The sequence below is a fragment of the Durio zibethinus genome, chromosome 6 (genome assembly GCF_047325235.1).
Source record: "Durio zibethinus cultivar Kanyao isolate XHJ-2024 chromosome 6, ASM4732523v1, whole genome shotgun sequence".
Classification (NCBI taxonomy): domain Eukaryota; kingdom Viridiplantae; phylum Streptophyta; class Magnoliopsida; order Malvales; family Malvaceae; genus Durio; species Durio zibethinus.
Genome location: NC_143167.1, coordinates 34,315,399 through 34,329,426, shown reverse-complemented (window position 1 = coordinate 34,329,426; position 14,028 = coordinate 34,315,399). Strand labels below are relative to the sequence as shown.

Here is a 14,028-nt window from a genome sequence, read left to right as displayed (position 1 = left end):
CATAGGCTAAACATAAAGTGTAGGGGAATTTATGCTATTGAAAGCAAGCTCTCTATTTCATCTTCCTTAACCCTTAAAAAGTTAATATCTTGTTACTATTTGTATTATACAATATTGACGTACGTTAAATACCAAATAGATACAAATAAAAAATAAATTATGAAAAAAAATATGGTGATGTGCATCTAAGTACTGAATGAAATTCGTTATACCCGTATATATGATATCATGAATTTGATTTCATGAAATTTATCATAGATATTTGACATGACTCGATTATAATAATAAAATCTTAATTTTTAATAAATAAACAAGAGTAAACTTTTTTTATGGGTTCTTTTATTTGTAGGTTTGATGGATCAACAACTAGGAAAAATAACAATTATATCAAGCCAATCTTTTGACTTAAATTTTTGCAATTTATTAGGTGTCTCAATTCCAATTAACATGGTTTTAGTATGGTTTTTAATGCCTTGTCCATCAAAAAAACAAAAAAAAAAAAAAAACAAAGGAAAAAAAGACAAAACAAGTTGGAATTGTGACGACTTGTGTCGGAGTTGCAGCTCTTCCAAAATCGTGCCTTTTGTTAAATCGAAAGCTAAGCTGACAATGAAAGGCAAACAAAATAAAATGAAATTCCGTTAGCGCCGTCAAATGTAACCGTCCGAAAACGGCGAGTTTGGAAATCAGGAGGCTCCAGCGCATGCCACGTCAACAATCTGTGAGCTGCTGATATTTAGTGAAGCTTGGAATGGAAAGGAACGAAGGAGGGAAAATTTTGTCGCCCAATCCAAGTCCAGCTAGGCTTGCACTTTTGACAACGTGGTGACAGCCATAACCCAGCTGTTATGGGCCCCACATTTGGACCCTCATTTTGTCCTCGAGATAAAAAATTTTTTCTCCTCAATTTCTCATCTTTGTTTTTTTGATAATTTATTTTTTTAAATTACAAAAGTTTAAAATATTATAATTGTTGAATTTATTTTTTAAATGATTGTATTAATTAATTAGATTAAAATTTGAAATTTATAAACAAATGTATTTTTAAAAAAAAGCAAATTCTATTATTTACATGAAAATTCTAAAATATATGTGATTAAAAATATTATATTCTTTTACCAAAGAAAATTATCTTATATTTTTGTTTGTTCATTGTGATTAGTTATAATAATTTAATTTTGATAATTCATAATAAAAATTACATTAACTAAACATAATAATCAGTCAACAAATTTCTTGCTTTAATTGTTTTATTCAAAGATTGTATGTATCATTATCACGAATAACAATAATTTTAATATTTTTCATGATCAAATTCTCATGCTATATATATTTAAATTAGAAGATTTTTTTTTATAAAAGATGATTTTTGTAATTAAAATTATCTATTATTAACAATCAAATTTAATCAATTTATTAACAAAATGTTAAATTTTAAATTTAAATTATTCTTTTGTTTTTTCTATCAAAAGGACTTTGAACTTACACCCAATAGAATTCATAATTTTTAGGTCAAATCATAACAAGAACAAAATAATCCTATTCATAAAAAATCCTCGAGAAAATCAACCAAATTACTTTTTGCCTTTTCCATATCCATTTTCCCGCGAGAAGGAAAAAAAAGAAAAAAGGCTAAAGCCGACGGACCCCAAGCCAAGTAAAAATCACCAAACTCACTACTATAATAAAAGAATGAAGTTCCTAAAGAGACAGAAAAGGTGAAACGTTAAACCAGCTTTGCTGTAGAGCCTACTTCGGGACTTACATAGTTTTAGTCCAACCAAAAACGTAGATGTTTCCCAAGCTCTTCACTATCTACGACGTTCATTTCGAGCTACCTTCGTTCTTTTAAAAAAAAAACCATCCAAAGATCTCTTGAAACAGCTGCTGAAGGCAAATTTGTACGATGGATCCATGCCCATTTGTTCGTTTGATCGTCGAATCATTAGCTCTGAAACCCCCGCAAGCTACCAAACCAGCCGGTTCTGGCGTTTACCCAACAACGACGCCGTGCTTTTGCAAGCTCAGACTCAAAAACTTCCCGTCTCAAACAGCTTTGTTGCCTCTCAGCAACAGCTCCGGTGACTCGCCTCCTGAATCCTCCACCTACACTTCTGGATTCCACCTCGATGCTCTAACTGTCCGGCGTCTCTCTGGTAAGCCCGTGACGCTACGTATCGAAGTCTACACCGGACTCATGGGCCGCACGTGCGGCGTCAGATGTGGGAAGCTGGTGGGTCGGGTTCAGGTCACTGTGAACTTGGGTGTGTCACAAACCAGGCCTTCAGTGTTCCAAAATGGGTGGATGAAACTGGGCAACGAACCGGATAAGCCAACCGCTAAGCTTCACTTAACGGTCAGGGCTGAACCTGATCCCCGGTTTGTTTTCCAATTCGGTGGAGAACCGGAATGTAGCCCTGTCGTGTTTCAAATTCAAGGCAACATTAGACAACCCGTGTTCAGTTGCAAGTTTAGCGCCGATCGCTCAAGATCTCGGTAAGTTCCTCTGTTTCCTTTTTCACTTTCGATATGGCGTATTTTAGTGAGTTTTCTTCGAGGCTGTGCTAAAAAGCGTGTCTAGTGGGGTCTTGGATTTGGTTCTCTGTTATTTTCCTTTAGGGGGAAATTATGGTCTGTCCCGTCGATTCTAGGAGTAGGGGTACTTTCCTCGATTTAGGCATGTGGGTGTGATTGTTGATTTTTCTTTGTGAGATGGTAACTGTGGTAATTTACGTTGCTCAACACCACTAGTTTAGACCAGCTAATCTAATTTTCTTGTTTTTTGTATTACCAGGTGTTAACATGAAAATTGATAGATCAGAGAGACAAGTTTTTTTTGCGTCTGTTGCCAACCTTGACGATGAGAAAGTTTATGTCTTTTCCAATCTGGATAGATTAGGGGTTGGCCTTGTCCATTTTTGGAATGTTGGCTTTAATTAAGACGTTAATGTATGGGATTTCATGAAAAGAAAAAGGATATAATAGATTGGTTGGCCTGATCTATAGTGTCTAAACATGATAGTTGCCCAAGCAAAGATTTTAGTTTAGTGCATAGAATCTGATCAAGGTTTTCTTTGATATGAAATATCTCAGCCAAAAACAACATAATTTATTGTTATTGATGGAACCAGTTAGAGTCTTCTTGACCTTGCTCTATATATAATCTTAGGAGTTCATGAAGTTTTTGATGATTACGGGCTGAATGAGTGAATATGTTTGATCTCTCCTCTTTAGCTATTATTCAGAGGACTGCTGTCACTGCTTTTATTTTTTCTTTATCCCTAGCTTTTCTGGACAAATTTACAGGTTCAAAAAATAAAGTGCAGTTATCAATTTCCAGAGAAGAACTCTGCATCCGGCAACCATGACTGACCATGAACTTCAATTTTATTAGAAAATGATCTCCTTGAGAATAAAATCCCTTATTACTGATATTCGAAGAATAATAATAGTGTATACCCTCCTAGTCTCATACTTAGTTTTGGTCAAACAGACAATTTCCTTGCCATATCTCCCTAACTGTTAAAGACAACCACTTTTGATTCTCTCCCATGTGCACAAATATTTGATGTCAGTTTTTCTTTTCTTTTTTATTCAATTTGGTGGAGTCAAGTTAGCTTAATTAGGTTTTTTTATTTTTAATTTTATATTCATTTTTCTTAGTATTAATAGATTGCTTTTTTACCTCTTTGTCAATTGTACAACCAGATCCCTCCCACCAGATTTTACCAACAAGAATAGAGGCTGGGTGAGAACATTATCAGGAGAAAAGGAAAGGCAAGGAAGAGAGAGGAAGGGATGGATGATAATGATATATGATCTATCTGGCTCTCCTGTTGCAGCTGCCTCAATGATCACTCCATTTGTACCCTCCCCTGGTTCAGACCGTGTTTCTAGATCAAACCCTGGTGCATGGCTAATACTCCGCCCCAACGGCTTCTCTGTCAGCAGCTGGAAACCATGGGGTCGTCTAGAGGCATGGCGAGAACGGGGTCCTGTTGATGGCTTAGGCTACAAGTTTGAACTTGTCACTGAGAATGGCCCTAATAATGGTATCCCTATTGCTGAAGGTACAATGAGTGTCAAAAAGGGTGGCCAATTTTGTATAGATAGGAGAGTACCAAGAGATGCTGCATTCAGTTTAAGGTCACCTGTTAAAGGATTTGCTATGGGTTCAACTGTTGAAGGTGAAGGAAAGGTTAGCAAACCTGTCGTACAAGTTGGGATGCAGCATGTGACATGTATGGCTGATGCTGCACTGTTTATTGCACTTTCAGCTGCCATCGATCTTAGCATGGATGCTTGCAGACTTTTCTCACGTAAACTCAGGAAGGAGCTTTGCCATGATGAACAGGATTCTTCTTCTTAAACCTTATTAAAACCCTAATTCACTGCAAATTTCCCTTCTGCTGCCATGATAACCAGTTATTTAAGCTTTTCGTCAGTTAAAGCACTGTTGGTTTGAGCAGAGAGTTGAACAATGCATCTTTCTTCTCTTCTTTCCATCCTTAATTATTTGGTTTTCCCCCCATATCATTTTCAGCATTTCTTCAGCGTGGGGGTGAGGCTGCTGATCTGGTTTGGGAGAGGCTCTTCTTCGGTTGACAACATCGTATTTATAATTCACAGTTTTTGATAGTTTTTATTCTGCTTTTAGGTTGTGTTTTTATCAAACACAATATACAGGGGAACGCTTCTTTTTTCTTTTTTTTTTGTTGGGTTCATACCTTACAGACTGAAATTGTATAGACAAAAGAATTCAATTGTTTCATTGTTTTGTTCATAGTTACATTTTCGTTCTTTAATTTCATCAGCAAATACAAGGAATGTTTTACAACACAGTGAAATTCACATGAAAACTAAACAGAACAGACATAGTTTGCAAAGTTTGGCCATCAAATTCCTGTCCTAGTACTGGGTAGACAAATCTTACGGAACAGAGTACAGAGATTATCTTATCAGATGCCCAACTTATAAACCAGATGAATTAACTAGCAAACTTCAAAGGCCAGCTTGCTTTCAACATGGTTCCAATCAAATTGGACTTCCTCAGGTCATCCTCTGTCCAGCCCATTTATTACTGTTCCAGTAGGAATTTAATTGGAGATGTTAATTTTATCCGTATCCAATAGAAAATATGATTTTTTAATCGAGGATAAAGATGGATGTTACCTTATGAGGATGGAGATGGAGTTGGATATTATTTAAATTTTTATTAGATATGAGAATGAGTAATGGTAATATAGGATCTGTTTTGCGTCAATTCTCTAATTATATATTTATATATATTTAGTAAATAAATTTTTATTAAAGAATATAAATTATTATTTTAAATTAATTAAAATTAATATATTTTTATTGAAAAAATATATATTAATACATATTTATAAAAAAATTACTTAAATATATAAGATAAAAATAAAAAATAAATTTTTATTTTTATTTTTATTTTATTTTAAAAAATTACATATATGAGTTATCTATACCAATTAAATATCTATAAAAATGATATGAAAATAAATTTAAAATACATTAGATATGAGTATGAAAATAAATATAATATAAAAATTTGATAATGAAATTAAAAATGTTGTACTCTCTTCGAACCCTATTCTTATCCTTAGATTTTATAGGTAAAGTGGGATGGCTAGACGGATATAGGGAACTGATTAGTAATTAGTTTTACATTGTTTTTTTCTTTTGACCAAGATTAGGTTCACATTTTTTCTTGCCACTTAACCAAAAATGAAAATTTCATTTAACAAAATTGGTAGCATGATGGCGCCAGCAATGTCTTCAGAAAATCTTACTCGGAATAAATATGGAACATCGACATGGAATTTGGAAATAGTGTAAAATCACTTACCGTTGTAAATCAGGCCACAGATTTTAGCGTTCTAAAATGCCTTAGCAAGACTATTGGCCCATTGGGCAGAGGAATTTGGACCCTTTAGATTCTGAAGAGTAAGTAGGAAGGCTTCTGGACAAACCAATTGCACTGAAAATCACAATGTGGTGCTAAACGAGACAAAGAGTACATGAGGACAACCGGATAGCGAAATACCGTCTTTTTTTAATCGGATTTTCTTTTGGATAGTCAAGATCCGATTATAGTAAGTATTTCTACCTGAATATTCTACTCTTCATAAACCCCTTTCTCAAGTATCTGAGCATGTCTTATCCATTCAGAGACACAGGAATATATTAACTGAATCCACGACGAAATGAATTTGGAAGCTCTAAATTGTAAATTGCTATTAATGAATGGGACAGTTGACAACCATCACCAACCTGTTAGACAAGACCAGTAACTTCCTCTATAATGAGATCATGGAGATGATGAGGTGATATTAACTTCCAAGTTCCCAAGCAATGCCCCATAAACGGAAGGCTGTGCAGAAGGAATTCTCAGACAACTCATCCCACCTCCAGGGATCACAGAACACTATGGTTGTGCTCTCTGCATGTATCTCCCTGGAATGCAATTAAGCGAGAAGTCAAAACCCGCATTTCTAAACAACAACTTGGAACATTCCTGGCTAAACCCAGAGAAGAAATTGTAGGCAACACTCAAATTCATAAGTCTCCTTAGGGAACAAACCAAATCGGGTAGTACCCCGGATAGCTTATCGTTTGCAATTGAGAACCTCAATGTCACTCAGGCAAAATATTGTGTCTGGCAAATGACCCATGAGTGAGTTGTGGCTCACATCAAAAACTTGCATCTCTGAGAAAAGCCCAACTCCTTCTGAAATGCAACCTGTTAACTGGTTATTAAGAAGCAAAATCTCCTTCAATCTATAACTCGTGAAGCCAAAACTAGCTGAGATGTTTCCACTGAATTTGTTATTAGCCAAGTTTATCACTGAAGTTGGAGAATTACCAAGATTTTACAGAAGTTCACCATGAAACTGATGGTTGTTGAGGAAGATTGCAACATGTTCATGTATTTGTGAGTCATTTAAATATTTAGCGTAATGCTAGATGTATCTATTTTTCTTTTTCAATGAATGAATTCAAATTTTAAAAATTTTTTTCAAGAAATAGCATTACTCAAAAAACTATTATGGATTTTGTTGATTGAATTTTTTTATACAAAAGAATTCATAATGTAGAAAATTTTTTTAAAAAATCGAACCCAACTTTATTGAAAATCCACCTCTCTATAATTTAATTTTGTTAATTGAATTATTAAAGATTATGCTTTTAATTCAATAATGAACATATATATTTCTTAAGCAAAAAGTTCCAATAAATAATAAAAAGGTCCACAAAACAACATCACTTTAAAAAAAAAATTACCATGAATTTTGTTCGTTGAATTTGTCTTTACTTAATTAATAATAAGCTTGAATAAGTAATAATCCTTAAAAAAAATTGGATTAGAATGGTAAGGTCAATCTTATTATTTTCTTACAAAATATTTCTTAATTGAAAGCGTGGAATAACGCATAAAAAATACATGGTTTATATTTAATTTAATATATTTAATTTAATATATTTAATTTTTATCCAAAAACTTAAGCCTATCCATTTCTCCGAGATTTATCAAAGTCCACCAAGTATTAAGGCAAATGAAGGGTATTACTGTAAATTAAATAAATTTCAAGGGCTTTCTATATAATTTACTCTTGATCTGAACTTTTGATTCCAGTTAATCGAAATAAGTACAGTAATTTTATTTTGTTCACAAATCTAATCGATCTCTCGTATCTTTCTCAAATTCCCAAAAAATCGCTTCGATCTTTCATTTCTCTCTTGCCAATTCCATCCCTCATCTCTCAATTCTTCGAAACTGTTTTTCATTTCTTAGAATTTAACCAATATCAATTCCAGAAGGAAAATTCGTTTCCCGTTTTTCTTGAGATGAAGATCGAGGAGTTGGGTGACGTGGAGAGTGATCGGGAGAAGCAGCTGCAGATAGTTAGAGTCGACGATGCGAAGAGAGTTCTGGTCGGAGCGGGTGCTCGGATCCTGTTTTACCCGACCCTTTTGTACAATGTCTTCAGAAACAAAATCCAATCTGAATTCAGATGGAGGGACGAAGTTGACCAGGTTTCTCTCTTATATTATCCTTATTTTCCCTTCTTTATCAACCATTTTTTTATAATAATTATTCTCAAATCAGTATATCTGCCTTTGATTATCGATTAAAAATTGTGACTTTGTTCGGCTCCGTTTGGTTTGCGGTTTTGTTTTTAGCATTTTGCATTTTTTTTTCGGTACAGTGGGACAAATAGCAGAAAAAATATGTAGCATTAGCTTTTTCTCTGTTTTGATGATGATGGTTTTTTTCTTTTTTTCAAATTCAGTTTCTTTTGCTGGGGGCCGTTCCGTTTCCCAAGGATGTTCGACGTTTGAAGCAGTTAGGCGTTGGTGGGGTGATCACTCTCAATGAACCTTTCGAAACTCTGGTTTCCACTTCATTATATCATGTAAGTTTTTCTTTGTTTGATTCTTAATATGTTTTATTGAAAAAACAATTTAAAAAGAGTTTGCAAATTGAGTTGTTTACGTTATTTTATTGACCATATCTAGATTCTAGACTAAACATGGAGATGAAAATAGGAAATGGGAAATGGGAAATGATTTCCAAAACTCATTATTATTAGCTTGAGGTGAATGGGTGTTTCAAAATAGCTTTTTTTTTTTGTTTTCTGCAATTTCTGTTTTGTTGGGTATTGATATTTACTTTTGCTTTATGGTTTATGCAGGCTCATGGAATTGATCACCTAGTAATTCCAACGAGAGATTATTTATTTGTTCCTTCAATTTCAGATATCAGTAGAGCTGTGGACTTCATTCGTAGTCAGTAGATGATTTTTTCAACTGTCTCTGTTAGTCGCTGTGGCCTGTTGGCCGTCTCAGCCGACTTCGTTAAATTTTTTGGCTACAGAGAATGCAACTTGTGGTAGTACCACCATTGTGCTTTGCTACTTGGTAAATCTCTGTCTATTGCATAGAGCTTTGTTGGCTCACTGTTGTTCAGTAACCTTTGAGGCTAGCTCCAGATTTGATTTGAATTTGTTTTAAACTCTGCAGGTAGAGCATAAGCAGATGACACCCGCAGGTGCCCTTGAATATGTTCAGTCTCGAAGACCTCGAGTTTTGCTTGCCCCCTCACAATGGAAGGTAAGTCCTATGGTATTATCATGTGCCAAGTGTGAAACCTTCGTAGAAACCCTGCAATTTTTGCTTGTTTGTTGCCCCTATCCCTCCACATGAAAGGGGGAAATGAGGTTGATGACAATGAAGATGGTACTACAAGTCTACAAGCACGGAGACTTCTATTTCTTTCTTTTTTGTCATTAATGACTCTGTTCATGTTGGCCAGTTTTAGATTATGCATGAATTGCACGTTTCTCTTATCTCCCATTGTCATTTACTGTTTGCTCAGAAAAAAAGAACAAGATTTTACCAGCATTATGAATGCCCTGAGAACAGTTCCATATTTCCAAATAGCATTAATTTTCAGATTTCTTCCATTCACAAGCATGAATAATAAACTGTGTCTCTTTCTTCTTGTTTATTTGTTGCTTGTAAATGGTTTTGAGCAGGCAGTTCTGGAGTATAGCAGGCACCGCCGGCCAGTTACTTTGCACTCTCCTTCAGTGGATGCAGTTATGATTACAAAAGCTGATCTTGAAGGCTATCATAGTACTTTTGATGATATTACTGGTAAGGAGCTAGTAGTTGTGCCCAGAATGGTGAGAGCCAGGCCCATGATAGCTATATTGTCGTGCCTTTTCGCATCACTGAAAGTTTCTGGTGTTTCTGGACCTGTGACTTGGAGGCTGCCTGAAGCACGTGCTTGCTGAGTCTGCTGCTCCTTCAGAACATTTTGTGGTTGTTGCTTGTACAGAAAAAGCAAATAAGTATAGATTGTACAGGTCTGATAAATATCTGTTTCCAGTAAGTGTGTACCAAAGAACACAAGGAAAACTATTAAACAAAGAAAGCTAGAAGAGTTCTTCAATGATAATTGATATGTATAACATGGTATCAATTATACAATCAGCTGTGCTGTTTTATATATCCATGTGTTAATCGCGCAACAATTTTCGTTTTTGGATTCATATGTGAGAAAGCATATGCATCACATGATATGTGGGTATGGACTAAGAAATGAGAGATACCAGCAGCTTTATGTGTCCTGGTTAAACTGGTAAGAAGTAGAACACTCCCATGTTTTTAGGCGGTGTCTATTACTTTGTGGTTTAGCTGACATTGTTCAGGGAAAGCAACTCTGCATTTAGGCTATGTGGATTCTTGCCTGTATTTCCAAACTGGTCTCTAAAAGGTTGAGCAATGTTGCATTACACAGTACCTTGCATGTTGCCAAAACGAATCTCATTTTGATGTGATGCCCACGGCACAATGGTCTTGTCAAATAGATGAAGTTTCCAGGCTGAAGTGTTTGGAGACTTACTCCAAAAGCCAAGATTCTTTGCACGAGCTAGTCCTAGCCAGCTGCAGCAATAGTTTGAAAAGGATTTGAAAGGACATTTAGTAATAAGATGGCTTTGGGGCAGGCCCGCACACGAAAACAAATTGATGAAGACCATTATTTCAAGCGTTAGTCCTTGACCTTTGTAGTATCTACCTATTTCTTGTTTTATACGATCGGAGGAACATGTTCAAAGAGGCTCGAACATTGAACGAATGAAAAACAGAGAGAGAAACGTAGGAAAGAAGGAAACTTCATCGGGCTTTGTGCTCAGATGGTAGTATGGTTAGGATATGTTGGTTTGTCAGCCATCCCCTAACAAGAAGAATATGCCACTCGCTAAACGGATAGAAAGGACCCAAACAAGTCTTTATTAGAGGAAGCTACTCAAAGGTATACTACAAAGTTGATAATTCCTCGATCGCTGGCTACCATTCGCCACAAAAATGATGCCATCTTCTCCCTTATATTTTATCTGTTCTGATTATTGGCTTACATAACTTATCCTCCAGTTCCTTTTCCAAAAGCCTATTCATTTTAAGAAAGGAGTCTTGAGTCTCTGAGATGTTTGCCTTATACGTAGTGCACTTTTGTAAAGACTTATTGGGTACAAATAAAATCACATTACAGAATTACTCCCAAAAGTCATTTTGATACTGATTGGTCAATGGATTCCTACTCATGTTTGCTACATTTCATCTAAGCAAGTGTGAAATTTTAACAGTCCTCCCAAAACCCTCATTAGTGGGTACTGATTTTCAAATTTTTCAATGGAAAAGAAAATGGGCTGATCAGTTGCCATCCCAATTGTTCCTTTCACCTTTTGTTGCGATAATCACTTTCTCTTTAGAAATGTGATAGGCTGTAGGCTATGGCATCAGTTACTTGTTAGATCATTGATTATAGCCTTTGTTTCTGCATTATTATTTAGTTGTTGGATTATCCGCAACTGCAGGAAACTAACTTGTTTGGCCTTGTCTTTGATTAAATTATTCATCAATGCATGAAACGCTCACCAAACTTTCTCAACTACATCCAATTTAAGTATTTAACAGGGAAGAGTCTTGATTGCCACACAGCCGCCACCTCCCATCAAGTAGTTTTGCCATAGCCAAATCGACTATGTCATAGTACGAAATAAAAGGTTCAAAAAGGAAGGATACTTTAGTGAACTTCGCTCTCTCCAAGAAAACAGATCGATTCCCACCATTTCTACAGGCAAGTGATCTATCAAGAACATGCTTAGTATTCATGATAACAGTTTTAAAAATTGCTATAAAATTTCCAATAACAAGGATCGGTATCTTTAATTGTCAAAATGTACATAATTGAAAATTCAGTACTGTGTAAATTAATGGCTGCGAAAATGAATGAATCACTTTCCATTTCCTAGAAGCACAAAAATGTTTGCTCCAAAAATAAGCCTCTAAGCTGATCATACGAGGGAGAAGGGGATCAGTGGGGTTGGTTACCATTTAAAAAGCAGCTTTGGCCTGGCCTTGGCCTTGGCATTGCTGTTGAAGAATCCAAAAAAGGTGGGTATTGCCATGTTATGATATTCCTTATTGCACTACACAATTCTCCCTGCAACTTCTTTGTGGGACCAAATCTCTGCAAACCCAGAAATCCTAACACTGCTAATACTTTCTTTCTTTCTTTTAAAAGCACCCAAAATCTTCTATAAAGCGAAAGAATTGAATATCACCTTTTTAGGTTGAACAAGACATGTCATTCCTTTTATTTTCATTGCATGTGGAAAGAGACATTTCCTCTTCCCACTTTATTATTTATATCCCACCCCCCACCATCTCTACTAGCTAGGATAGGATCCTCCTCTTTTTCGTTTATTTTAACCTATACTATTTTATGTACTAACCTCAAGTATTTCTACACCACAGTATTTGAATTCTCTCAACCCTTCTACAAATTACCCAAAACCAATTTTTGCATATATATATTTGTTAATTTAATTAGCAAGTATTATGTAGTCAATGTGTGTGTGTGTGTGGGGGGGGGGGGGGGGGGAATATATTTATACATAAATGGAGTATAATTTTTGCATTTTACATCAATGAGCTAAAACTTTTTTTAGGGTATATCTAGATGAAATTGATATTTTCCGTGATTTCTTTGAGATAGCACTGATAAATGGGGTACCATATATATATATATATATATATAATGTACTAAGATGCATTCATGTTTTGGGAATAATACAACGGATATATACCATAGTACATAGATAAATGTAAAGTAGAGTGTATATATAAAATGACAGGATAAAAGAATTTTTTCCAATAAGTTATGAGAAGGGTCATTTCAAAGCTTAAAGGTTATTCTTGTCTGCTTATTCCCTTGTTCCATGCTTTATTCCTTTCAGAAACTACGATGAAGCTGCCTCGCTCGCCTTCATTTTGCATTTAGCTTTATTTCATGCACGTCCCATGAAAGGAAAAGATAACATGCACGTTACTCTCTCTCTCTTTCTTTATCTTTGTCTTTGTGAGGGGATAAGCTTATCTCATTTTCTCTACATAATACTAGTATAATATACAGAAAAAAGCGCGAATCTGAGGGACAGATATAAAAGCAGTAAAGAAGTTTCCCAAGTAACAAAAAACAAAGAGAGATTGATCTTTAAAATGTGATTTCTACTGCTATACTATTGAAAGATTCCAAGATTCCAAATAAGAAAAAAAAATTAATGAAAACCCACATTCTCTTCTCTCCTCCTTTTGATATATCTAAATTCAAAGAACCAAACAAAACTACTTTATTAGGAGTATGACAACCACTGACAAAAAATCATGGTGCATGATATGAAGTTTAGTCCATTAAAAAAACATGTACAAAGTAATTTCCTCGTGGCAATGTCCCATTTGTCACCTCAAAATGCTGTTAGTGATAGCTACTTTGAAAGAGTAATTGCAATTGTAACAAAGGGCAAAAACCCCTCAACTACATATAAGTTTTTGACCTTGAAGAAACTGCTAATTAATTGGTAATTAGTGGCTCAGTGCAATTGGAATGTCATTTAGTGAGGTGGAAGGACCCACCATTTAAACCCGAAACCAGCTAAAGGACATTTACTTTTCATTAGGCAAACATCGGCAGTACCAATACAAGCTCCGAAGGAGCTCTCATTTAAAGTCTCCCAGAACGTCTCCTGCATTTGTCACTAAAGTAAACAGAGGATAAAAAAGCATACTCAACAAGCAAAATAAATATTGAAAAGAATACGTGACCTGATAAATCAATTGCACCAACTTTCTTCATGCATCAATAGCAACAGTATTTTTTTTACATTGATTTGGTGAGCATAATGGTGGCACTGCTGTCTCCCTAGGTCTTATATTGTAGGGACAAAGCAACCGAAGGAACTAATTTTACTTAAAAGAACAGATTTGACCACGGCAAATATATAGATGATGAAAAGTTATCATGATGATAATCTCGAATTCCTAATTATTGAAGGACTGACTCTTCACCTTTGGGATATATGCACATATATGGCCTGCCGACAGGTCATGATCCCTAACTAGCTAGTTGTTGTAATAAGCTCTTGAGATTGAAATGTGGAT

At 35.2% G+C, this 14,028-nt stretch overlaps 1 protein-coding gene and 2 pseudogenes across 2 annotated transcripts; 2 read left to right on the top strand and 1 right to left on the bottom strand.

Moving 5' to 3' along the window:
* Nucleotides 1-1,711: 1,711 nt before the first annotated feature.
* Nucleotides 1,712-4,783, top strand: LOC111286336 (uncharacterized). Its single transcript, XM_022876249.2, has 2 exons — nucleotides 1,712-2,496; nucleotides 3,709-4,783. The coding sequence occupies exons 1-2, from the start codon at nucleotides 1,907-1,909 to the stop codon at nucleotides 4,367-4,369; spliced, it is 1,251 nt and encodes a 416-aa protein (XP_022731984.2). The 5' UTR covers nucleotides 1,712-1,906; the 3' UTR covers nucleotides 4,370-4,783.
* Nucleotides 4,784-6,286: 1,503 nt separating this feature from the next.
* LOC111286710 (uncharacterized protein At4g06744-like) lies at nucleotides 6,287-7,108 on the bottom strand (annotated as a pseudogene).
* A 527-nt stretch (nucleotides 7,109-7,635) lies between these two features.
* On the top strand, nucleotides 7,636-10,033 carry LOC111286304 (phosphatidylglycerophosphate phosphatase PTPMT2-like; annotated as a pseudogene). The gene is made up of 5 exons (XR_016343267.1): nucleotides 7,636-8,055; nucleotides 8,313-8,435; nucleotides 8,715-8,940; nucleotides 9,043-9,132; nucleotides 9,558-10,033. The product of XR_016343267.1 is annotated as a phosphatidylglycerophosphate phosphatase PTPMT2-like (transcript).
* Nucleotides 10,034-14,028: the final 3,995 nt, after the last annotated feature.